The sequence below is a fragment of the Puma concolor genome, chromosome B4 (genome assembly GCF_028749965.1).
Source record: "Puma concolor isolate L17-30 chromosome B4, mPumCon1.1.hap2, whole genome shotgun sequence".
NCBI classification, from domain to species: domain Eukaryota; kingdom Metazoa; phylum Chordata; class Mammalia; order Carnivora; family Felidae; genus Puma; species Puma concolor.
The window spans coordinates 98,737,242-98,764,770 of record NC_141673.1 but is presented as its reverse complement, the minus strand read 5'-3'; the positions used below and the strand labels follow the sequence as shown (position 1 = coordinate 98,764,770).

General features: G+C 37.1%; 1 protein-coding gene across 2 annotated transcripts; it reads right to left on the bottom strand.

Annotated features, from left to right (window-relative positions):
* Positions 1-16,288: 16,288 nt before the first annotated feature.
* LOC147579333 (uncharacterized) lies at positions 16,289-25,819 on the bottom strand. 2 transcript variants are annotated; one of them, XM_086714095.1, is made up of 5 exons: positions 25,671-25,819; positions 24,810-24,905; positions 23,816-23,899; positions 17,588-17,662; positions 16,289-16,560 (listed from the first exon to the last, which is right to left on the bottom strand). In XM_086714095.1, the coding sequence occupies exons 1-4, from the start codon at positions 25,753-25,755 to the stop codon at positions 17,598-17,600; spliced, it is 330 nt and encodes a 109-aa protein (XP_086570221.1). In that variant the 5' UTR covers positions 25,756-25,819; the 3' UTR covers positions 16,289-16,560; positions 17,588-17,597. The 2 variants fall into 2 exon arrangements, with proteins under 2 accessions (XP_086570221.1, XP_086570222.1); XM_086714096.1 differs by lacking the exon at positions 16,289-16,560 and adding an exon at positions 16,567-17,338.
* Between the last annotated feature and the right edge of the window lie 1,710 nt (positions 25,820-27,529).

Below are 27,529 nucleotides of genomic sequence, written 5' to 3'. Positions count from 1 at the left end.
TTTTGTTAGGAAGAATATAGTCTCCATGAAGACAGAGATCACGTCTGTCTTTCATTCATACATTTTGCCACTTGACTAGTTAATTTTTACGTATGAAGTGTTGCTTATTATGCCACTAACCAAGCAGTAAATATTTATTAAAAAGTAACAGCATCTCTTTAGAAGGAATTCCCTCTTGTAAAATTTTCTATGTATGAATTGAGAAGTAAATAGTAAGAGTTGACACTCTTGGGGTGCTTGGCTCAGGTCATTATCTCACGGTTCATGGGTTTGAGCCCTGCATCGGGCTCTGTTCTGACAGCTCAGAGCCTGGAGCCTGTTTCGGATTCTGTGTCTCCTTCTTTCTCTGACCCTCCCCCGTTCATGCTCTGTCTCTCTCTGTCTCAAAAATAAACATTAAAAAAAAAAAATTAAAAAAAAAAAAAAAGAGTTGACACTCTTGAATTTAACCTAAGCAGAGAATTTCTCTTGAAGCTCAATGAGAAAGAAATTTGAGGGGTGCCTGGTGGCTCAGTCAGTTAAGCATCCGACTTCCACTCCGGTCAAGATCTCCACAGTTCACCGGTTCAAGCCCCACATCGGGCTCTGTGCTGACAGCTCAGAGCCTGGGGCCTGCTTCAGATTCTGTCTCCCTCTCTTTCTCTGCCCCTCCCTCACTGTGCATGCTCTCTCAAGTATAAATAAACTTAAAAAGATTCTATTAAAAAAAGAAAAATCTAAAATTTGATAGATATGCCTATTAAATAAGCAGTATATATGAAAAAAAAAAAGAGAACAATTAATTGACCTAATGATTTATGTTTGTGGAGCAAATACCACAGAACTGGAAACATCCTAGCCTAGAACCGAAATAATCTAGCATACAATGTTAGTTTAACAAATGCAGTGATGAATTGAAATTTGGTGAGATGAGACAGTCAGTCCATCTGGGATCTAAATTAGGGGGATTTTCCAATCTGAACATGTGATTATAGTGACCTTTCCTGTCATTACAGTGGCGAGAATCTGATCTGACAAAAGTATAACAATGAGCAGTTTGAAAATCACATTTGTGGTCTCTGGGCCTACGATTTTTCCGGTTCATTCACCTGCGTAGGCCTTCAAAACTTTGAAAGCGAGTCTTGGGTCCTCACCTAAGTATTGCTGAGTTGTCTAAGAAGCTCAGGACTTCTGGAACGCCTAACTAGGGAGACTAGCCTCTGCCAGAGCCTTTCCTGTTACCTTACTCCTGTTGTTTCTGCCATAGCTAGTCACCTGACTATTTTAGCATAATTTAACAAGATCCAAAGATGTGTAGTCAGTATCATGCGCCTAAAGTAGACTCCTACCGGGCCAATGGCCAAAGATAGGCAGGGGAATACAGGACAGCTAACTATTCAAAGAGCATCTATTATATAGCAGGCAAGCTTGGGACTAAACAGAGGCACCTATATAACTAATCTCTAGGCGTATGAGTTCTAAGAACCCCAGGGACTATGAACATAATGGGAAAATGGCTTTCTCTGTAGAGGCAAAAGATTCTAAAGGTATAACCCGCTCTCTGGGGGTGATACCAGTTCAGCTCCACCATTTCTGGTCTATTTGGTAGTGTGATCATGGATTCTGACCTTCACAGCTGACCCGCTGTCTCTCCATCCTTCTAGCATTATTGTAATGCAGCTTCTGTAATAAAACTTCTATTTTATTTACTTTTTATTTATTTATTTTTATTTCTAATGACTATTTTATTTAATTTTTAATAGATTTTTTAAACGTTTTTTTTATTCATTATCGAGAGACAGAGAGACACAGAGCAGGAGCAGGGGAGGGGCCGAGAGATGGAGAGACACAGAATCCGAAGCAGGCTCCAGGCTCTGAGCTGTCAGCACAGAGCCTGATGCGGGGCTTGAACTCACAAACAGTGAGATCATGACCTGAGCCGAAGTCGGACGCCTAACCGACTCAGCCACCCAGGCGCCCCTGTTTTATTTTTTTAATGAATATAATTTATTGTCGAATTGGCTTCCATACAACACCCAGTGCTCATCCCAACAACTGCCCTCCTCAATGCCCATCACCCACTTTCCCCTCTCCCCCACCCCCCCTCCATCTAGCCCCAGTTTGTTCTCTGTATCTAAGAGTCTCTTGTGGTTTGCCTCCCTCCTTCTCTGTAAAACTTGTATTTTAATTTTGTCAGTTTTAAGTGAATTAATTTGCTTCCTCTAAAATTATGAAATCACAGTCATGTATGCAATATGCTGGAGGTGTTTCTTGTGCATCATTTACCCATCCCGGAAAGTGACCATGGAGGCTCTGTGATTTAACATCAAGTATGTACATGCGGGGCACCTGAGTGGCTCAGTCAGTTGAGTGTCAGACTTCGCCTCAGGTCATGATCTCCTAGTTCGTGGGTTCGAGCCCCGGCGTCGGGCTCTGTGCTGACAGCTTGGAGCCTGGAGCCTGCTTCGGATTCTGTGTCTCCTTCTCTGCCCCTCCCTTGCTCGTGCTCTTTCTCTCTCTCTCTCCTCTCTCAAAAATAAATAAACATTAAAAAAAATTTTGAGAAAAAAAAGTATGTACGTGCAATTAGCCACCCTGATCCAAGGCTCTGGAATAGTAATCACATAGTCAGAGAGGAGTGTTTAAGTATCGAAGGATCTGCCAGCTGGACCCACCCTCTACTGTGATGGCCACTGACCGGTAGAGTTGAGGTTACGTAGATAGGTTCCAAAGGCAGGCTGCTTGTGTTCAAATCCCAGCTCCTACACCTGCTGGCTGTAAAACTTTGGGCAAAATAAACATGCTCCCTGCATTTAGGGTGCCATTTGACAAATGGGGATAACTACAGTATCTACTTCATAGAGCAGTTGTGGGTGTTAAATGTTTTACTACATGAAAAGTGGCACTTGGAAAATACACAATAAATATATTTAAAAAAAATTTTTAACGTTTATTTATTATTATTGAGAGACAGAGAGTCTTTTTTATTATTTATTTATTATTTAAATTTATTTTTATTATTTATAACGTTTATTTATTATTATTGAGAGACAGAGTGAGCAGGGGAGGGGTAGACAGAGGGGAGAACAGAATCTGAAGCAGGCTCCAGGCTCTGAGCTGTCAGCACAGAACCCGACGCGGGGCTTGAACTCACAAACTGTGAGATCATGACCTGAGCCGAAATCGGTCGCCTAACTAACTGAGCCACCCAGGCGCCCCACTAAATATATTTTAATGGAGCCCACTTTTAATTGGACCCTTTTGCTATGTCTTCTCTTTCGTAAACTGTTCTGCCTAATGCTAAATTTCTTTGCGTAGGTTCACCGCTGTAATTTGCTTTAGAAGAAAATGATCAAGGGTGACCCTTCAAGATGTTTTAGGACACTCACCTCTGCTTTCTGAATGTCTTTCCCACCCACCACGTGTATTGGTCAGATTCACGTCATGATCCTATTATTTACTATGATTTGCTCAGTAGATCAGTCCTTCAGACATGTTCTCTGTACACAGTGACCAATGGAGAGGAACGTGTTTTTGTATTCTTTAACTTTCTGTTGTGGAAAACAATTTAAAGGTTAAGTTGTGCAGAGACAATAGTTTGGTAAATTGCCTTGTTCTCTCATCACTCAGGTTCAACAGATATTAATTCTTTAGTCCAGATGAGTTTAAAGTCCCAGATATCATATGATTCCATCTGTAAAATTTCAGTATGAATCTCTAAAAGCAAATGCTTTTATTATATCATAATCTCTATTCAACAATAAGTTCTTAATGTCAGCTTTTATATTAGTGTATTCTCCTATGTTTTACATTCTCCTGTGTTTTATATTTTTAAGCAAATTAAATTGGGATTCATTTGTGAGACTGGTTGATATGTCTCTAAATTTTGTTTATTATTCTTTATTATAATTATAACTTTATTATTCTTAATTTAACAATCCTTACTGTTGCTGGGGAGACTGGATTGGGTTTTCTCCAATCCTAGCTTGGCTGATGGCACTTCTGTATGGTTGTAGGACGTGTTCTCTTCTGTTTTCTCTATTTCTCATATGTCGATAGATAAATACTTGATTAGACTCAGATTGGACTTATTTTGGGAGAAAAAAGCCCTACCACTTTATTATAAAAGTTGCGCACTTGCACCCAGAGGTATTTAATATCCAGTGTTTCATTTTTATAATGTTAGCAACAACTGATGAGCGTTTCCTCCGTCCATGAACTCATCACACATCACAAAATGATATCTTAATTTCATCGTTCTCCATTTATTGGCTTAAATATTTCTATAAATAGTAATTTTGGCTCATCAGTTATGAGGTTAATTTATGTCATGGTTGATATAGGAAACAGATTGCTGGAGAAATACTTGATCATTTCTTTACCAGTCTTTTTAGCTAATGAGTAAGCTCGGGGTGGAGGGTTTTTTTTACTTTTATATAATCAAAAAAGAAAATTCGGACTTACGGAAAAAGTTGCAAGAATGATGCAAAGAATTAGTGGGGGAGCCTTAACACGGATTCCTCAAACGTTAACTGAGCAGACTCAAATGGGCCAGGAAGACTTTACTCAAAGCTATTGCAATAGGAGAAAGTGATTAAATTCAGTCCCAGAGAAATAGAAAGTGGAAGAGTTTTTAAGTGCTGAGGTGAGCTACAGCAAAAGTACCGGAGAACATTGGGGATGGGGGGGGGGGGGGTTGATCACTGTGATTAGGTTATCTGGGTTTGTTCATTGGCTTTACTAAATTAGGCTCCTACTCTCTCAGAGACTGGACGTAGGGCAGTAGACTGCAATCTTTTTGACGATTACATTTCAAAGGGATGCCTCCTAAGTCAATTAGGACGTAGCAAGAGACTAGGAGAAGAATTATATCTCAAAGGAGCAGAGAAAGACCCTACAATTGCACATTTTCTAAAATAAATGCTGTAAGAAAATGGGGAGGTCAGAAGCCTGTAGTCGGGCAGGGTGACCGTCTCGCAACGTCTAGTCAAAGGGAAGTAATGAGAAAATGGGAGACAAGTGATGATGTTAATTCCTTCCTCAAGTCTCCAGTTTGTTATGCTCTCGAAAGTGTTGACCATGATCTTTGCAGTGGCGCTTCGATTGTCAGCACTGTGCTGACCACCTTTTACTAGTGTAGAATAAGTATATGCTTTTATGTTTTATGGTGACATTAATAAAATCATCCATAAACATTAACTAAAACACATTACACAGAGCCGTCTTCACATGCCCCAACCTCGAGTTTGGACATGAACAAGAAAACACTTTCAATTCCCTCCTCTCACAAAACAACCGAGACATTATCCGCTCCACTATCTAGTGGAAAATGAATGGTTTATTCACCTGAAAATGAAGGATATTGGACCACTGTGTAAGATCTGGGTGCTGTTATTTTCCTGATCCGTGCTTGACACTGTCTATGACAATGTTGTGGAGTGAGACATCTCCCTAGGGAAAGAGATGTGCCGATACAGACGCTATGGCCCGGAACATTGATCTTGTTAGGAACTCTCATTGCAAGAGGTTTTATAAACCAGAGTTGAGAAGAACGTGATTTCAAAATACAACGTTTCCATGTTTATTTCGATAAACCTATGATTAACTAATACATTACAGCAAGCATGTGGGACTAAAATAAGGTGTTAATAGCTCCTGCAAGAGCTTCAAAGAGCTTGACTGCCACCTTCGCTCCCTGCATCAGGGCGGTAGAAAACCATTGTTCTGTGTGAACTGTCAGTGGGTTTCAGGTTTCTCACCCTGAAATAGACAAACAACAGTGGCAAATAAGTCGCTTCTTGGTGGCCAAAAGCTTGGGCAATTTTCTAAAGGATCAGTGAAATGGTTCTGAACTCCCCTAACCAGGGGACTGAGGGGCAAATTTATGTGTCATAAAGCTTCGTAATCTACAATGTCACTGTTAAAACCTAAGCCTAAAAACAAGACAAAAAAGACATACAAATGCTTGAAAAATAAAGGCCAAGGAAGGGCTTCAGGACTGAAAACCAGAAATTAATTATTCAGTTACTAAATACCCATCAGGCTCAACAACTGACAAGCCAGCATTTGTAACCAATACACCTATTTACTCATTATTAGTTGATGAGGTTTCCAGCCCCAGAAACCAGAAATAAACAAAGCCAGTAATAAAGACGATGAAAAAGGACTGATTACCAAGAAACTCAATTGCATTGAAGGAACCCATGCTCTTCCAACAACGTGTTAATCTACTATTGATTTAATTCAAATATAACCTCCAGCGATAATGTTTAATTGATGGTCACTGCATGCCTGGCTTCATAGTAAGCGTTTGCATGCATTAGTTCATGGGATCTTTGTCGTAACACAATGAGCTAGATCGCATTGCTCTATTTTACAGATGAAGACACTGAGGATTAAAAATCAGTGGGTTTGGGGCACCTGGGTGGCTCAGTCAATTAAGTATCGATTCTGGATTTCGGCTCAGGTCACGATCTCACAGTCTGTGAGCTTGAGTCCCATGTCTGGCTCTGCACCGACAGCGTGGAGCCTGCCTGGGATTCTCTTTCTCTCTTCCTCTCTCTCTGCCCCTGGTCTGCTCACCTGCTCATGCTCACTCTTTCTCTCTCTCTCTCTTTCAAAATAAATAAACGTAAAAAATTAGTGTGCTCAAGTTCACCAGGCTAGTAAATGGCAAGCGTTCATCATCTAAGAAAGGTTTGTGTCACTCCAGATTGATCAGCACACAGAAAGACAAGATGCATAATTACATGAAAATCCAATTTTTCACCCCAGTTATCCCAGGGATTTGGTAGTGCTCTGGTTGAATTTAGCTGTGTAAACAAACACGCACGTATTATGTGGAGATTGATGATTTAATCATCAGTTGCTATACAGATACCTGTCCACCTTCTCATTGGGCCAAAAATATAAATTTTGGCATATGATGAAACTTCTGCTATAATCAAAGTGGTTTCAGGAGTGTTGACATGCTTTCATCGTGTGCCTCATTTCCCAGTTCCTTTCTTTCCATGTGTTCCATGTGTTTGAGGAGCATATATCTATTTAAAAAAATCACCAACTCTCCCTTTGTCTATAGTAGAATTTTGTGATCCTTTTTGACATAACACATTCCACCTGATCATCATATTGCCCTTGAGTGGGCCAACTTTGTGGTGTCCTTAGAATTGACTTGAAGTTAACTTCTTTGTTTCTTTTGCCCGCAGTGTACGTGGCCCCCTCCTTTTTTAGTTCTCCTTCTGTGCGTGTATGAGTGTGTGAGGAGGAAGCTGTGACAGGAAAGCTGTAACTGCAAAGTTGTCGCTTTAGTCTGAATGAAGAAACTGTAAGGGATTTTCCCACTCAATATAGATGAGCTTTATGCTTATGTTGTTCCGGTAAACCTAAAATTTAGCTGGGGGTAAAATTATAAAACCGTATCGTCTGTCTCTTTGAAGAGCTCGGTACAGTGGAAAGACTAATGAACACACATCAATCAGAATGCACTGCAGTGAAACGATACAGATGGGGTGTGTACAACATGCAGTTATTAGAGTGTTCAAACCATCCCTCTTGCGTCCTCATACTGACCTGCTTCATCTAGTCTGCTGTTGAAACCCTGTAGTGCAGTTTTTTTCAATTCAGTTATTATAGTCTTTAAAATTTTTTTTAAATTTTTTTAATTTATGTTAATTTATTTTTGAGAAAGAGAGAGAGGGAGACACAGAGTGTGAGCAGGGGAGGGAGAGCGAGCAAGGGGGACACAGAATCCAAAGCAGGCTCCAGGCTCTGAGCTGTCAGCACAGAGCCCGACGTGGGGCTCGAACTCACAGACTGCGAGGTCATGACCTGAGCTGAAGTCGGATGCCCAATCGACTGAGCCACCCAGGCGCCCCAGTTATTATATTCTTTAGCTCCGTGACTTCTGTTTGGTGCTTTCTTATATTTTCTATCTCTTTGTAGAAGTTCTCACTTCTCCATTCTTTCCCAAGTTCAGTGAGCATCTTTATGACTGTAACCTTGAATTCTTTATCATGTAGATTACTTATCTCTGTTCCACTAAGGTCTTTTCCGAAGTTTTGTCTTGTTCTTTTGTTTGGGGCATATTCCCATTTCCTCATTTTGTTTGATTCCCTGTGTTTGTTTCCATATATTAGGTGAAACTTTCCCAGTCTTCACTCTCCAGTCGAGACTCTCCCAGTCTGGAAGGAGTGGTCTTGAGTAGGAAGTGAACCTTATTGTTCAACCTTACCCTAGCTCTTGATTGTCTCTCGAAACTTTGTGATTCTCTAAGAACCTGATTTATTCTTTTTTTTTTTTTTTAATTTTTTTTCAACGTTTTATTTATTTTTGGGACAGAGAGAGACAGAGCATGAACGGGGGAGGGGCAGAGAGAGACGGAGACACAGAATCGGAAACAGGCTCCAGGTTCCGAGCCATCAGCCCAGAGCCCGACGCGGGGCTCGAACTCACGGACCGCGAGATCGTGACCTGGCTGAAGTCGGACGCTTAATGACTGCGCCACCCCGGCGCCCCTATTCTTTTTTTTAAAAAAAAATTTTTTTATGTTTATTTATTTTTTAAGAGACATAGAGAGACAGAACACAAGTTGGGAAGGGGCAGAGAGAGAAGGAGACACAGAATCTAAAGGAGGCTCCAGGCTCCGAGCTGTCAGCACAGGGCCCGATGTGGGGCTCGAACTCACAAACTGTGACATCATGATCTGAGCCGAAGTCCGACGATTAACTGATTGAGCCACCCAGGCTTCCCCAGCCTGATTTATTCTTGATAGGTTCCTGTTGTTGAGGATGGTGCTAAGACCTGTCAGTGTTCCCCGGGGAGGGATCTCAGTTAGTACCTAGTTTCTGGCTGATTGGAAGCCAGACCCTCAGCTAAGTTTTAGTTCTTTTTCAGGGGGAAATGTTCCATATGTAGCTGTAGATTTGGTGTGTCTGTGGGAGGAGGTGAGTTCAGGATCTTCCTATGCCACCATCTTGAACTTGTCCCTGACTGCTTCAAAAATAATGTAGAAACAATCTGTGGCCTGTTGAGAAAAGCCTTTCATGCCATGTACTAAGTTGAATTTGCACTAAAGGTTTTAGATATCCAAAAAGTACATTTGGTGGTATTTAATGAAGATTACAGTTTGTGAAGTTAATATGAACATAGTCTCATGACAGAACGTGTAAAAGTACAGAAAAACACAGAAAGAAAAGGACAGAGGAAAGAAAAATTGGAAATTATCTATCTGTATACTATATACGCTGTCCTTGGCCCTTTAAATACAGCGGATTCACTTATGGAACCAACTCTATTATGCAAACAGTCATCCAGCTTGACCAGTAGACCAGTTACCCCTGCTATTATTTCTTTCATGTTTAGATTTCATACAGTGGCTACAATACTAAGGCCTTCTCTGTCTTTTGGGAATTTATTGGGCCTTTGTTGTGTATGCTTTCTTGCAAGTATGAAGGGGTCATACGAAAATATTTATCAATAGGCATAGGAATATATATTGGCGTGCAATATTATTCAGTAGACAAATCAAAAAGTTATATTTCCTTTTATTCTGCAAGTGTGTGTAATAAAACTACTCACCAAATGGAACACAGAAAGAGCATGTCATTTATCAAATCATTCATAGAATGTACAAAATTTTTTTTAAAGAAAATGTTGATATGGGGTACCTGGGTGGCTCAGTCAGTTAAGCGTCCAACTTCGGCTCAGGTCAGGATCTAACAGCTTGTGAGTTTGAGCCCCATGTTGGGCTCTGCTCTTGGGCTCAGATCCTGGAATCTGCTTCAAATTCTGTCTCCCTCTCTCTCTGCCCCTCACCCACACGCACTCTGCCTCTCAAAAATAAATACACATTAAACAAAAAAAGAGAAAATCTTGATGAAAGTTTTTCTTTGTTTCTTCTTTCTGCATCTAACTGTATTTCACATATGTATGCCTCTGAATTGGAACAGGGACTTGGATTGAAATGTATCTTCAATAGCTCATTAAGTTGAGAATTATCATCTCTTTATGTCAATATCTTCCATAATAATTTTCTACATATTTCTGTTGCACTTGATAGCAACTGCATTTGAAATTTGTTTAGCTCTTATCTTCCTGAGATTTTTATATTTCTAATGTCATTTAAGGAATCAGAACAACTTATTGAAATGCCAGTTAGCTAGCTAATGTTCACATTTTTTTTAAAACTTTTTATCCAAGTGGGTGTGCCCACTTCCTTTTGCCCTATTTCATGGTTCAATTAATTCAAAAACCGAAGTTTACTCTTTCTCACACTTGTCATCAAAAACACAATTTGTGTGTAATTTTATTAGATAATTGATTTACATGTGAGACTTGACATAGTATTTTGCTTCTTTAAAATTTATTGTACTTATTTATTTTTATAATGTATTTTGCTTCATGTTCATATTTTCCTCTCATTAATCTGTATCAGTAAGTCTAAGATACCATCTCTCATTTCAGGATGCTTCTTAAAATATACAGAGTCTAATAATCACTGTGGGTCAGAAGACAGGTGCCCTGTCTTTGTTTATGTGCATACACCTGACCTTCATCATTGCTGGTGATTGTGTCCTTCCTTCAGAGGACTTAAGTACATTGTGTGCCCTGCATATTTTAGTCAACAGACTGCTTAGGCATCATTCAAGAATGGAATGTAAGACTTCTTTCTTTCTGTATAATTTTTACAGACAGTTTTGACAAAATTTTCACAGATCAAGGAATTATTGGCATAAAGCCTGCATAATGAGCATCAGAAGCTAGGAAGAAAATCTTTAGAGACAGTAGATGGCACCCTTTTAAGAAATGCTGCAAGACTTTTGTTCTTAGCAGCACAGAGGACACTATTGTGTTGAGAACAATTCTGATGACATTTACTTTACTGATGCAACAAACTATTTTAAGATTTTATTTTGTGTATGTATATTTTATTGTATGAAATGAATTATGATATTTAAATATATTTTCTTATTGAAGATGGCAAATTTCTTTTATTTGAAACACAAGCTCTACTAGAATGCCATTATTGTTGTGTTACCATATATATATATTATATATAGTGTAGTATATATAGTATATATATATATATATATATAGTATATAGTAGTGTATATATATATATATAGTATATATATATAGTATATAGTATATATATATAGTATATATATAGTATATAGTATATATATATAGTATATAGTAGTATATATAGTGTATATATATATATATATATATATATATATAGTGTAGCCACTTTTACTTTTCATGTATTATAAAGAAAGAATTAAGAATACTTTATTCCGTATGCTGAATGAGAGCTACAAGTCCGCTCATTCCTTACCCACAATGCCACAATCCTTTTTTTAAATTATTTTTTTTAATGTCTATTTATTTTTGAGAGAGAGAGAGAGACAGAGCATGAGAGGTGAAGGAGCAGAGAGAGGAGACACACAATCTGAAGCAGGATCCACGCTCTGAGCTGTCAGCACAGAGCCCGACGTGGGGCTCGAACTCACGGAGTGCGAGATCATGACCTGAATGGAAGTCAGACACTTAACTGAGTGAGCCACCCAGACGCCCCTCCACAATTCTTTTTTTAATTGCTCTGGAAATTTTTATTTTACTTCATATTTTTTATTGTGGTAAGAACACTTAGTATGATATCTACCCTCTGGACAAAGTTTAAGCTATAGCACAATGTCGTGCAGCAGATCTCTGGATCTTATTCTTATTGCGTGACTAAAACCTCATACCTGTTGAATAGCAACCCGCCATCTGTCCCTCCGTGCAGCCCTTGGTGACTACCATTCTATTCTCTGCTTCTATGAGCTTGACTCTTATGTGCCTTATATCAGTGGAATCATGCGGTATTTGTCCTTTTGTGTCTGGCTTACTTCCCTTAGCACAATGTCTTCCAGGTTCATCCATGCTTTTGCGTATGGCAAGATTTCCTCCTTTTTTAAAGGCTGAACAGTGAGGGTGCCTGGGTGGCTCAGTCAGTTAAGCATCTGACTTCAGCTCAGATCATGATTTCGTGGTTCATGAATTTGAGCTCCAAGTCAGGCTCTGTGCTGACAGCTCAGAGTCTGGAGCCTGCTTCGGATTCTGTATCTCCCTCTCTATCTGACCATCTCCCCCCGCCCCCCCCAAATAAGTAAACATTAACAAAATTTTAAAGGCTGAACAATATTTCATTGTATGGTATATACCATGTATGTGTGTGTGTATATACACACACACACACACACACACACACACACACACACACACATTGTATGTATATATCTCTTTGAGGTAGTGATTTCATTTCCTTCACATATATACTCAGAAGTGGAATTGATAGATCACCTGATAGTTTTATGTTTAATTTTTAAAGTAAACTCCATAGTGTTTTCCACAATGGCTGCACCAATTTATATTCCCACCAACAGTGCACCAACAAAGTCCTCCATATCTTTGCCAATGCTTGCTATCTCTTGTCCATCTCCCTCCCTCCCTCTCTTCCTTCCTTCCTTTCTTCCTTCCTTCCTTCCTTCCTCTCTCTTTCTTCCTTCCTTCCTCTCACCTTTCTTTCTTTCTTTCTTTCTTTCTTTCTTTCTTTCTTTCTTATTTCTTTTGCCTTTTCAATATTTATTTATTTATTTTGAGAAAGAAAGAGAGAGAGAGAGAGAGAGAACATGAGTGGGGAAGAGGCAGAGAGGGAGAGAGAGAGAATCCCAAGCAGACTCCACACACAAAATGGAGCCCAATGAGGGGCTCGATCCTATGATCCTGGGATTATGACCTAAGCTGAAATCAAGTGTCAGATGCTCAACTGACTGAACCACTGTGCAGTCCAAGGGTTCAAATTTTGAGCTCGACATCTCGGTTGCCATCTCCACCAGACCAAGGCTGTGCCATGTCAGGGAGACTGGGGGACAAAATTTCCTACTGGTTTGAATGTGGCTTTTCCTTGATTGGACATTCTGTTGGTGGCTGTGGATCTTTGGCTGTTTCCCAGAGCACCTACAAAGTTATTTTAGCCAGTCTGTAACCATTCTTTTTCATTTATTTTTATGGGGAAAACAAGAGCCTGGAACTTTCTAGCTTGCTATTTTGTTGACATCACTCCAACTCTTTCCCACTTTTTATGAGGTATATGTTTTGTATCTGTCAGCAAAATACTTTTTAAATCTTCACTTCCTCTACCTTACATTACAAGTATTTTTATGGCTGTAGAGAGACAAACTTATTAACTTGCTGGATGACTTAGTGAATTTAGCTCAGGTAGATGGTCCCTGACATGCTCATTGCCTCTATAAACATATGAATCCTGAGGAAATCAGGAGTCCTTCCCTGCTATGCAGTCAATAGTGTGTTCAGTTATGCTCAGCCCAAGCTCATCTTTCTTTGGTCTGGCCAAAGTCTGTGGTACCATGTGTTACCCTTGGTTTTCTTGTGCCTGGTTTCATGTGTCATTTGTGATATTTGTCCTATCACTAGACAGTTTGTCCCCATTACTGGACATAAACTACTCTTTCCCAAGATAATAACCTTTTGAAAGCGGAGCAAATTGTGTCCAGCCACTTTGGGGTGAGAAGCATCTTCTTATGAGGGAACAATGGCGGGAAGATTCAGCCTAAATAAGACAGTTGATGATAAAGTGATAATGGGGATTATCTCTGGGGACTACAGAATCCTGGTGCAGTGGATTTATTGAAAATAGAAAGTGAGGTAATAAATACGCTTGAAATATCAGCTATTGAAACGGTTGGAAGAATCAATTACAGTAAGACCTTGGTTTGCGAGCCTAATTCGTTCCAGAAACATGCTTGTGATTCAAAGCCTTGTATAGCAAAGCCAATTTCAAGAACCATTGGCTCAGTTGTGATCATGTGACATTTGGCATTACATGCTACTTGCATTGCAAGACATTGCTTGTTGATCAAGTAAAATTGATTAGAAATGTTTGCTCGTCTTGCAGAACATTCACAGCACAGGTTCCTCGCAATCCAAGGTTTTACTGTACTACCTTCCACATGGAGACAAACTAGACTTTGCAGAAACAGATATGTCTCAAGGGGAGGCAACAGGGCAAAAGAGACCTTTGAAATTTATTTTAAGCCTTCAGTTGAGACTGAATAGCATAAAGATGAAGCTTCTTAATATGGTTTCCTCACAAAACCACATGACTATTTTTCTAGAAAAAGAGATTGAAAAGAATGTCATGGGTTACCAAACCATATATATATATATATATATATATATATATATATATATATTTATATATATTTATATATATATATAAAATATCTCAGAGTGCCCTGGGATAAGTGATTCAGTAAGAACTATAAAGAAGTCAAGGAAACCTAAATAGTTTTCAGGAAAAGGCCCCATGAACAGAGGTAAATAAACAGTCTGTGAGCCAGACTAGTTGACAACAAAAGGGAAACATAAGAAAATTGTGACTCAGAGGCCCTTGAAGATGCTTTCAGTTTAACATTTGGCATCATTCATTCTCATTCTCCAATATCCACCCTCAGTACTCTATGGGCCCTTGGATACCTTGAAAGGAGCCAAGAAATAAGGCTGAAATTCTTGTTTGAACTCCTGCATCTTTGTCTAAAAATGTATCAGAAACATTAATCTGATATGAATCTGATATTAATCATATGAAAAATCTCTTCCTTTACTGACTTCACTGAATATAATTCTAATGAAGTTATTCCATTAAATTATTATTCCATTAATTGAGATATATTCTTTCACTATATTCATAGTTACATAACATTTTGTTGTTTTAGTGGTTATCCTGAAAATCCCAACATGCGTCCTTGGCTTATTAATGTCCAATATAAATAGTTGCTTTACCTCTTCCTGGACATTGTAATAAACTTAGGGCCTTTCAACTCTTTTTATCCCCCTTTTGGTTTAATTGCTACACATACAGTGTACTGTAATTTTACACAATTTTAAACCATAGACTTTAATATTATGGTTTTATATAATCACTGTTTTGACCTATACCCACATGAACCTATTTCATTGGCCTTTATCTTGAATCTTTGAGGTTCCGTTTAGAATAATTTTCTTACACCTAACGAACATTATAGTTTATATCCTTAGTGCAGACCTAGGGTAATAAATTCTTTTTTTCTCTATGTATCTTTAATTATCTTCTTTTCACCTATGAAATGATTATGCGCTCATATGATTCTTTTTTTTTAATGTTTATTTATTTTTGAGAGAGAGAGAGAGAGAGCATGGCAGGGGAGGGGCAGAGAGAGAAGGAGTCACAGAATCTGAAGCAGGCTTCAGGCTCTGAGCTGTCAGCACAGAGCCTGACACGGGGCTTGAACTCACGGACTGTGAGATCATGACCTGAGCTGAAGTCAGACGCTTAACCAACTGAGACACCCAGGCACACCAACACTCGTATGATTCTTATATATTTAACATATTTTCTCTGGGAATATAATTTTAGTATGACAATTGTCTTTTAGTAAATATATGGCTTTCATGTTTTCTTTGTCTTTTTATAGGTTAGTGATCAATTGCTCGTTTGAAGGTAAATTCTGTTCTTCTCTGGCTGCCTTTCAACTTCTTTTCCCTGGTTTTGGTTTTCAGGAATTCACATGATACACATAACTCGGTTTTCACTTTGTTCACCCTCCTGAGGTTCATTAGGCTTTGTCCGTATGTCACTTGATGGCCTCTGTCAGTTCTGGAACATTCCCAGACGCGATCTCTTCCACGCTAAGAGTGGGTAAACTGTGATTCACAAAAAGCAAACTGTGAGGCAATAGACCATTAGGAGACATTACCTTAGCAAACTCATTAATCTACATACGTTTGGTTTTACATGCTTTTCCTAAAAGATGCGCTGATGATCTGCATATACACGTTTGGTGTAAAGCATGGTGTGTGGAGGAGGGGAGAGCCATGCCCTTGGGGAAGGCTTCCAGGTGTGCCTTGTCCAAAATCACTCAAAGTCGAGTTCAGCCTCAGGAGGGAAGGGTGTTGCAATTCTGAGAGTGCCTTCCAAGAGCACCGTATAGAAACTGTCAGCGTGGGGGTGCCTGGGTGGCTCAGTCAGTTAAGCTTCCGACTTCGGCTCAGGTCATGATCTCACGGTCCATGAGTTCGAGCCCCGCGTCAGGCTCTGTGCTGACAGCTCAGAGCCTGGAGCCCGCTTCAGAGTCTGTGTCTCCCTCTCTCTCTGACCCTCCCCCGTTCATGGTCTGTCTCTCTCTGTCTCAAAAATAAATAAACATTAGGAAAAAAAATTAAAAAAGAAACTGTCCGCGTGTAGGCCACAAATTTACCACCACAGATATCGATTGAAGTCTTTATTAAAGGCAGTAACAACTTGAAGGCAGGGCAAAAGGAGACATGATGTAAAGGCAACAACAGCGTATTAGAGGAGAATAAAAAATGAAGGAGACCTGTATTCTTTAGGTTCGCTAGAGTCTACTAGAGGGAGAATCTCTTCTACGAGGCCTTTTGTCTTCAACATTCCAAAGAATAATTAGCCTGAAGATGTCACTCCTCATGAGCAGCTGTTATGATATTTTATTCTTGAAAGTTCTTCTTCTTATTTGTTCCTTTCTGAAAGATAACATACAGGGGAGAAAAATGTAAATCTGCTTGTTTGAGCGACTCTGCCTGTTGCCAACAAAAGTGATAGTCTTCCAACTTGCTTCAATATGATTTACCGTTCCGGGGTTAGCATCGCCTAATGATAATGCTCATGATCTCCAGAGCAAAACTTTCATGGCTTACATCTTGCTTCTAATTCTTACTTGCTACATAATCTTGGAAATTTTTCTCATCCTCTCTGGGCCTCATTAATATGACAACATCAATGATAGCACTGTCTCATAGGATTATTGGGGCAGTATATGCTTTAATATATGTAATCACTCAACTATTACCAGGAATAGTAGGAGCAATCAATAAATATGAGCTATTTCTGAGCAGACTCCCTTTAGTTTGTATGTCTTATGTGATCCCCTCCACCCCTTTATTTACTAAATAATTTTTGTACATCAGTACATAGTTTGATATGCAAATATATTTAAAGTTTTAAAATCACAGAATCATCTTCAGTCCATTTTTTAATGTTTTCAGTTTGATTGAGATCTCTGCTTATACTATGTTGAGTCTGGCATGCTTGAAAGAACAAAAGATATTAAAAAGTCTATTTATAGTTATCTTCTGCTTAAGAAAACATGGGAATGAATATCATGCCATACATTTCCGCCTCTCCCTTGCTATTTGTCTCGATAAGATTGGCGCTCAATGTTCCAGAACAATTTCCCTGCTGCCAAGATGGTATTTTCAGCAGAAGTAAAATACCAGTTGTATTCAGAGAAAGACCAGTTACCTTGACAAGCAAAAAATACACGCACGAAGATAACATTATCACCCATGCTCGCTGAATGGATTGTAATTTTTGCATTATTGTTTTCAATTATCTTCCTTAATTTCAAGAGTTAGTGGAGATTTTTTTTTCTGATAAGTACGCCATAGCGATCTAACTTTGATCTGATATTTATTAATTGTGCACGTACATCTAGATTTAAACAGCTCTATGTGATGCCAAGATTCCCATTGCAATCCGATACATACATACCTCTGCTTTGCTATATGACTTTGCAATGTGCAGTTTCGTTTTCATATGATATCAGAACCTCTTCCAGACAACGAGCTGAAATTCATAAAATTGGCAAAGGAAAATATATTTTAAGACTATTATCATTTTCAAAAAGGGTCGCGAATACACGAGAAACCTAAAATGTCTTCAATACAACTTCTCTATTCATTTTTTATGGCCAGCTGAGGAATGAATTGTAAATTATCATCAGCAAGTAACTGATACTAAAGTATGGACTTTTAGGGGTGCCTGGGTGGCTCAGTTAGGTAAGCAACTGACTTGAGGTCGGCTCACGTCACGGTCTTGCAGTTCCTGAGATGGAGCCTTGCGTCTGGCTGTTCGCTTATAGCGTGGAGCCTGCTTGGAATTCTCTGTTTCTGCTCCTCCCCTGCTCAGGCTTGCTCTCTCCCTCTCAAGTAGGTAAGTAAACTTTTTGTTTTTAAGTATGAACTTTTACTTTTAACAGATATTTCTGAGTTAACGACTGGTGCTTTGATAATTGTAAGTTTGGACGTCGGATTGATGCCATTCTAAGCAGTTAGCAAACCTGGACAGTCAGGATGCAATGACTAAGCCGTGTTCAAAGCAAACACCTTTGACATGGTACATATCCTGTCAATCACAAAGTACTGTCTATTCTCTCTCTCCATTGCTCTATATATAGCTGTTCTCTTCTTTACTGTACAATAATCTTTTTTCCTATTCAGATTTTCATTATTTTTATATTGAGCTATTATAATATTCCACACTGTCTCTATCTCCGCCTCAAGTATCTGACTCTTGATCTTGGCTCAGGTCATGATTTCAAGGTTCTGAAATTGAGTCCCTTGTCCACCCTGACAGCGTGGAACCTGCTTGGGATTTTCTCTCCTCTCCCTCTGCCCCTCCCCGCCTTTCTCTCTCTCTCTCCCTCAAAATAAATAAATAAACTTAAAAAAAAATAATGAGTGAATGGAATGTTCCTAGCTTAAATTCATTTTAGTCTGAATGGCTTATGGTTACTTCTAAGAGATTTTGAAAACTTCACACATATTGTAGAGAAAATCTTTCTGCATGCCTGCTTTACCAAGATTTGATCCCAGTTCAGTTACAAAATCATGAAGCGTGTTGGACATAGGATTTCGACTTGGTCCAGCGCAGACTCATATCACCATGACTTTAAGTTCTCTGGACCGTATCACTCCAGCCTGAATCCCAAAGGTATTGCTGGACTCATGGGAATCAATGTAATAAATATTATTGGGTCATTCCGTCATCATACCACGTAGAGTATTGAAGTTGAGTATTTTTGTTGTACTAATGGTAAAGAAGAAAGCATTAGCATCAGCTTTCCATTCCCTCAAACTTCCGTCTTCCATGTTTGTTTCCTGAACTGGATTATTCCATATTTTAAACATATTCTCCTGTGAAGGATGCTGCTAATCACTGATTTGATGTTAGTTGAATACAGACCTACAGCTTTTCTATCTTGTTTAAAATGAGAAGTCACATGATTAAGCTAAATTTTAACATATCATTGAATAAGCAAACCATGCTTAACTAAATTTTCTGCCAAGCACCTTCTTGTTTGTTTGCAAAGCTTCCCCTCTATTTCTGTCGTATGTTTATTCCTGCCTTGTTCATTTATACTAAAGCCTTAATACCCAGGAAGATCTTCCTTCTGATGGGTAATTCACGGATAAGATTAGCTATTTGACATAAGAAAACGCTTTTACTGGTTCAACTGCTTCTCTCTTCTCTCTTATTAAGACAAAGTTTGCTAATAGTAAAACAGAAGAAAAAGCTTGTGATTTCTAGGAGATTTCACCAATTTATTTTATTTATTTCATTCACAAGTATTCTATACGTAAATTATATTGGTGTTCTCATGACTTTTCCAGGGTATGGTAATCAAAATTCTATGTGTAATTGATACAAAGCACAGCTTGGTCCTCGCAATAAACTAGTCTTCTGTACTTAGTGATAATTTTAAAATAGGCTGTAACAGTACAGTCTCATACAGGAGTACCCATCAGAATCGTAGGTTATACTTTATTTTGATATTTACTACTAGGTCTACCATATACAAATACAGCTTCTTTATTTCTAGAATATAATGCTTTTTTAAAATTATTTTCTCTTTTACACAAATAACACGTGAATTTATTTATTTGACAAAAAAAGGGTGTATACACTGTAAAAAGTAGAGCAGATTCCCTTTCGTAGTGCCTCCAATGCCACTTACTTCAGCAAAGAGAATTGCTGTAAATAGCTTTATATATATATCCTTCTGGTTGTTTTCAAATTATTTTCATGTCTAAATACTCTTTATGTTACCATCTTCCATATTAACAGGTTATTGCTCACTTTTATAGTAACAATTGTTTCCATATTAACAGATGATTATATTTCTGGCTTCTTATGTGAATTTATATATGTGTGTGTATTTGTATGTATATACATATAATTCATCCTTAGTTTTTTATTTTTTATTTTTATTTTTTTTTAATTTTTTTTTCAACGTTTTTATTTATTTTTGGGACAGAGAGAGACAGAGCATGAACGGGGGAGGGGCAGAGAGAGAGGGAGACACAGAATCGGAAACAGGCTCCAGGCCCCGAGCCATCAGCCCAGAGCCTGACGCGGGGCTCGAACTCACGGACCGTGAGATCGTGACCTGGCTGAAGTCGGACGCCTAACCGACTGCGCCACCCAGGCGCCCCCATCCTTAGTTTTTTAAAGAAACTTGATAATTTGATACATCAAATGGGTATGATAGTGTTCGCTGTCCATATATTAACCCAAACCTATTGTTATTTAACATCTGTCATTTGAAGAGCCTACTATATTCCATGGATATATACCATAGATACTATCATGCATATGATTTTATTATTAGGTTGTTTTTTCTTATTTTGATATATTTATTTTTTTTTTTTACTAGTACTATAATGTTACTTAGACTTTATAGCTTTATAGGCTCGTTTGACACCTGACAAGGCTAGATACATGCTTCTCTTGCCAATATATTTCAGTATGTATTGTGTTAACCTCATACATTTTTGCTTCTACATATAATTATAATTAATTTATTTATCATGAAAATATACTTGCATTGGAATCACATAAATCTTAGATGAATTTAGGAGAGTATTATCATCTTCACAGTATTAGTCTTCCTACAAAGGTACATTTACTAATGCTTTTCTTTATGCTTTTTAATGAAGTGGTATAATCTCTTTCATATAAGCCATATACATTTTTAGGTGTATGGATTTATTTAATCAGAAATATTCACTAAGTACCTATAATGTGTTAACATAGTACTCAAAAGCAAAGGATAAAATGTAGAGAAAATACAGACATGAGCTCTGTTCTACTGAAGCTAACAATCTAGTAGGAAAGAGACGTTGAATAAATAACCACACAGATATACAGGTAAGACTATGAAAGATGCTACAAATGAGTGGTATTTAAGACACTGTAATAAAGTTGGCTTAATTATAAAAGAAAATTTATTATTCTGAGATAATTGGTTACTCTTGGATTACCCCCTCCCCGCCTGCCCCCCTCCCCCCCAAAAAAACAACCTGTAGCAGTAAGGGGGCTTAAGATAAAATGGAATCGTTTATGCATATCCTCTGTAATCGGAGGGATCTTGGATAAAGTTACAATTCATATCAATTTGCCCAGAGAAGTCCTGATTCATGTTTGTTGTCCCAGAATAATTATTAACAGCATCTGCTCCCATTCTTAAAATTATCCCTATCTGTATGATGATAACTTCAATCAGGAGTCATTTAGTGAACTGTGGAGCCTAGAGAGTGAGAAAGTATGTGGTACTCGCTGGGGTAGAGATCCACGGATAGAGTAAGAAAGGACTTTATAAACCAGGTTAAGGGTTTTTCAATTATATTGCACTTAAGGTTTTAAGAAGCTAACAGTAAAAATAGGATGAGTTTATAAAACTTACATTTTGAGGAAGTTACTCTGGAAATTAGAAGAAGTCATGAGTGAATGTGGTTAGATGGCTTGGGGGCTAGTAATGTAGAAAGAGAGGAGGGAGAGGGAGTGAGGGAGACAGAGGTAGTTTTGGGTGAGATAGGTAGTGATGCCATTGTAGACAAGTGTGTAATTCACTAAGTTGAGATAATTAACATTGAGTGCTGAGAAAGGCCAACAATATTAAAGCATCTGACTTTTTCCTTGACGTTGGTAAGAACCAAGGCTGGGAAGATAGAGCCTGTTTGGAAATATAGTGTGGTAGGCTATTTTATTTATTTATTTATTTTATTAAAAAGTTTTTTTTTTTAATATTTATTTATTTTTGAGACAGAGAGAGACACAGCATGAGCAGGGAAGGGGCAGAGAGAGAGGGAGACACAGAATGTGAAGCAGGCTCCAGGCTCTGAGCTGTCAGCACAGAGCCCGACGCAGGGCTTGAACTCACGAACTGTGAGATCATGACCTGAGCCGAAGTTGGACGCTTAATGGACTGAGCCACCCAGGTGCCCCATGGTAGGCTATTTTAAAAAACATACCTCAGAAGAAATGATAGAAAGAGATTTAAATAAGGACCAAGACAGTGGATGTTAACTCTTGCTGGTATACACGGTAACACTACGTTAACGTTGTATCAAGTTTCCTCATTGAAGTGTTCTTTTATTGTGATTTTTGTCAATAGATTTTCTTGTAGTATCGGGGCAAGAAAACACATCATCTGCAGATAATTTTGGTATTTAATTGGTAACATTTACATTATACCTAAATAGGTGTTTCTGCATGATTGGTCTTCTTTTGCCAGGACATCCAGAGAAATGTTGAGCAATAGTAGTTCTATCAGTCATGCTTGTCTTCCCGATTCTATTGCAAATAAGTCTAATTTCTTGTTCTGAAAAATGTTATTTGCTAAAGATCCTTATAAACCAAGTTAAATATAATCCCTTCTACTTGTAGTTATTTCTTTTTCTCCTCAATATGACAAATCTTTTGATAAATGTACAAACCCATCCCTGATTTTAACCAGAATTTGGTCACTGCGTAGCATCCTTTTAGTATAATAATGTACTATGTTAGCTGTTGTATGTAGGATTTTCCTTCTATGTTTGTAAAGGGTACTGTCCTAAAATATCTTCCTGAATGTGCTATGCTTCTCTTCCTAATTTGGGTGAAAATTTTCTTTTTTGCTAGTTTACAAGCACTTTGTTTAGAAGTTAGATTAGTTACTAAGATTATTTTCAAGTTCATCCTTAGAAAATTATCAGTCAGGTATCTATTTGGAGGTACATCTTTGATTAATTTATTTACCCATAGAACATAGAATATAGTTCTAGAATATAGTTATTTTATTCAGTTCCTCTACATTGTCTTGAGTCTTTTTATCACCATGTGTTTTTGCAGCAAATGGTACATTTAGACAAGTTTTTAAATGTTTATTATTAAAAAGTATACATTCTGCTCTATTCTGAAACAATTCACTTTGAGATTATAATTGCTTTTGATGTAATTATGGTTTTTGAATAAATGTATTTGATAGGCATTTTGAGTTGTTGTTTTCTCTAACTTAAATCTAATTTATTTTATTTCCTAATTTGATTAAAATTTTCACATTTCTGGTCTGCTAGCAGTACTGTTGTATAGATTTACTCTTTTAAAAGATACATATATAATATATATATATTTAAAAGCTATATATATATATATATATTATAATGTAATGACATTGACTTCAAAAAATGTGTAAGCTCAGCCCAATATCCTGATCATTTTGCTTTATTTTTTGATGAATACCTACACACCATTGTTTCTTTCCTATGTTAAATTCTCTTTCAAATTACTTGACCTGATGCCCTTACAGTTCATTTTTAATTGCCTTGACAGATAAATTCTATAGCTATTTTCACTTTTTATTACATCTCACAGTTGGTGAATCTAATGTCAATAACAATATGAAGACTATAATAATCTAAACATTAGCAGAATGATGCTATTATTTCCCATTCTTATTAAAATACCCAGCTATCCACTGACATCTTTGATAAGATCACTTGGGCCTTTGCTATTGATAATTCAATAAATTACTGAATTGATAAAATACTCTTATAAATTAAAATATACAACATAGTAAAATACCTTCAGGAAATTCTTGCCATCAGTTTAAAGGCCTTTAAAAATTATATTCTAGTAATTTCAAACAAATTAATAAAAATGATTCTGAAACATACTTACCCTTAGCTGTCATCACCGCAGCTAATACCAGAAAAATTAAATAAATGAAGACAAATAACATTGCAACAAGGCACCATGTAGTCTCTGTCCAAAGAGAGAGAAGTAAGCTACTATGATGATCAATGGAAACAAGATTCTGGAACCAGAAAGAATTTTGGTCAGGAATATTCAATTCACTTGACTTGGACTGAAATTGAAGTTTATAAGAGCACCGCATTGTGGAAAACTATTTCCCAGCCTGAGAGGGGAACTCCCCAAATTATTTTGCAGATTTGGGTACAGCAAGGAATTTATGTATGTATGTATGTATGTATGTATGTATTTATATTTATGTAAGAACGAGTTATGGACTAACAAGTTGCACTATTAAAGAAGTCTTTTAAAGACTACAGAAGAGTACTTCACAAATCCTACTAGGGATTTTATTCATCACCCACCCCAATTTTATTTTTTATATTTATTTATATTTTATATTTTAAATTTATTTTTGCCCCAATGTAAGTCTTGAACTTAGGATCCGAGATCAAGACATGAGCTGAGATCAAGAGTCTGGCACTTAACCGAGTGAGAAATCCAGGCGCCTCCCTACCCAAAGTTTTTAAAAAATGACTTCTTTCCCTTTGTAGTAGAACGAAGTTAAGAATAAAACTCCTACGTTAGCTATTGGCCTGGACGGAGATATCTCACAAGCTCTATTTTGTTTATAGAAATACTATAAAAGGGACACTGCAAGAAAATCGGGAAGATATATATTCTATGGCTATGGTACATCATTCTAAGCCTTTGTGGTCATCATCGGTCCTTTATTGTTTGGTCTTAATGTAACACTTCTGGTCACTAGGACCATTTAAAAGGTGTTGATGTGAGAGATGAATTCTGATTCAGAGGTTTGTCCAGGATGATTTGTTTTATGATTGATTCATTAAAATATTCAAGCAAAAAGGAAAATCTAGAATTTTAAATGGTTTTTTTTTTTTTTTGGTTTGGTTTTTACCATTTGTCTTCAAATTCCTAGTTGTTTTTCTCTTCTCAACATGTGAAGGTCTATGAGCTTTGACATCTGAGTAAATTACACTTTGGTCACAAAACCCTAGAAAATATGCAAGAAAAATGCATAAAGACTGTTTGTATGTAAACATATAGCTGAAAATATGCCAAAAATTATTAACAAAATTTGCCCTGTTTTATGCTTAGTAGAAAGTTTTAAAATTGGCTCAATCATGTAACTGCTTTGTGAGCTATGACAAGTTCTTTTTCCTTTGTTATGCCTTAGTTTCTTTATAAAATAAGGCTAACAGCAGTATTCATTCACAGGTATATTGCAGAGATTAAGTTAGTGTATATAAAGTCAATAGCATAGTGTCTAGAACAATAATCATTTAATAGGTCTTATTGTAGAAGTCGTAATAGTAAGAATATAATGGGCAGTAGCATCAGGAGTAACACTGGTTGCAGAAGCTACGGTAGAAATATAAAACTTAATTGAAATGTCTATCTTGCCCCTTTCTATACTTGCGTTTAATCTTAATGAAAAGAGCATGAAAAAAAACTCATCTAATTCTCATTAAGGAGATGAATTCTCTTAGCAGTATATTGCGTGTACTCCTTCAGTGCACCAGCCACCAAGTCAGTAACATTTTTCTACCTCTCACCCCCTAGCAAATATTGACTTACTAAATGATGATTGTCTGAAATTTAAATCATCTCCAATTAGAAAATCTGAAGTTGATTCGTATAGAGAAAGATTTTCAACTCTTCATCTGAAAGTCTCCGGCTAGGAACTTTGTTGTTTATAGTATTACTTTCTCATTAAATAAAGGGATTACTTAGCAATAACAGCCATATCTGATTTTACCTGTATTTATTTCATCAAAGTCCTGTGGCCAAGGATGATCTTCACCAAGACAGGGGCTGGACTGTGCCGATGTCTCTGGTTCCATAGTTTAGATTAGATTGCATGGGTCAGATGATGAGCAGAGGGTTAGAATGAGACAGAATCCAGAAAACAGATCTCTTAATATTGCATCATCAAACAGGATGTTTACTCAAAGCTTAATATGTAAACTACTTTCTCCACTTGAGAAAATAAAGGCAGTGTAATCCAGTCCCCATGGATTAAATTTGTTATTCTTCTATGCATAATGAAGCACTTCCTTGTAATTTTATTCTTTTAAATTATTTTATTATTATTTGTATTGTGAAGCACTTCTTTATTCCCAAAGATAATGTTTAAAATTCTATCAACCATAATAATTTCTTCTCTGCCTTATTTTTCAAAAACAATGGATAAACAATAAAGACTAAAACATTTATGTGAGTAAGTGATATATTGTATTTGAATACAATTGTAACAGACACTGATTTTTAGAAATACCTTTTTTATGGTTATACGTATCCATTCTCATTGTAAATAATTGAAAAAGATATTAGAACATATCCCCTAGAAAATGAAAATGAGGGACGCCTGGACTGGCTCAGTGGGTTAAGTGTCTGACTTTGACCTCAGGTCATGATCTCATGGTTCGTGAGTTTGAGACCAGCATGGGGCTCTGCACTGAACAGTGTGGAGCCTGCCTGGAGTTTTCCCTCTCCACTCTCTCTTCCCCTCCCCCACTCATGCTGGCTCTCTCTCGCTCTCTCTCAAAACAAATAAATAAACATTGAAAAAATGTTTAAGAAATTAAAAAAAACAAAATAATACACAACCCTGTTTCCGCAATATAACTACTGTTAACATAATTATTCATAGCTCTCTAATTATTCAAGTGACCAACGTAGGTTTGTTTAAAAAAGTAAAAGGAATAACTTGACTATCAATAAATTAAATAATTAAATAAATTATAATGTATTTTTACAGTAAAGCTTGTAGTCATTAAATATAAATGAGAGAATTCTGCACTAACTGATATGGACAATATTCCATAATATAGTTAAGTGGGGAAGAGGCACAAAATATTTCATAATATGATTCTATATTATATTTTATAGAAAATAAATGTTATGCATGTGTTTCTAATACAATAATAAGTGCTTAACCTGGTAATTTAAGATTGTAATATAATAATATTTAAGTGACTAACTTGATAGATTTTTGGTTTACGTATGTGGTTTTCCATTTTTGTGTTACTGTTGAACATATTTTATTTTGGTCATTGGAAAAAAAAACATAGTGTGCATACGTGAAATTTTATTTTCAGCTAATGTATGTTCTGATATATTCATACCACAGTAACCACAGGGTCCCTGCCCTCATCTGTGATAAATAGATCTAAACTTCATAGCTAAAGCATATAATTTGGGAGACCATAGACTGTTCTTGGGTCTTACATTGTTTTGGAAGAGTATAAAGATAATGATCAGTTTCAGACATTGATAATCTGAGTATGCATGCATTAAGTTCTAGAGTAAATGCTGACAGGATGGAAAAAATAACTTCAGAAATTAGGGAATAAAACATGGATTGAGAAAAATGAATAAATACAAAATAAGCTAGAAGGGAAGGGGGGAAGCCCAGGAATAAATAGGACAAATAGAAAGCACAAAATTATGATACTGATAAAAATAAAATATATCATCAATAAATGTGAATGTTCTAGATGCTCCAGTAAAAAGATAAAGATTATCACATGGCTTTAAAAAAACAAAACAAAACACTAGGGGCGCCTGGGTGGCTCAGTAGGTTGAGCTTCGGACTTTGGCTCAGGTCATGATCTC

Bases quoted from the DNA above. Each gene is read 5' to 3' on its own strand.
- LOC147579333 (XM_086714095.1), bottom strand. From the start codon at position 25,755: ATGGAACCAGAGACATCGGCACAGTCCAGCCCCTGTCTTGGTGAAGAT. The intron at 24,906-25,670 runs GTAAAATCAGAT...CATATTTTCTAG, and splicing joins CTTTGATGAAATAAATACAG to GGTTTTGTGACCAAAGTGTA. The intron at 23,900-24,809 runs GTAAAAACCAAA...CTCTTTGGACAG, and splicing joins TAGGAATTTGAAGACAAATG to AGACTACATGGTGCCTTGTT.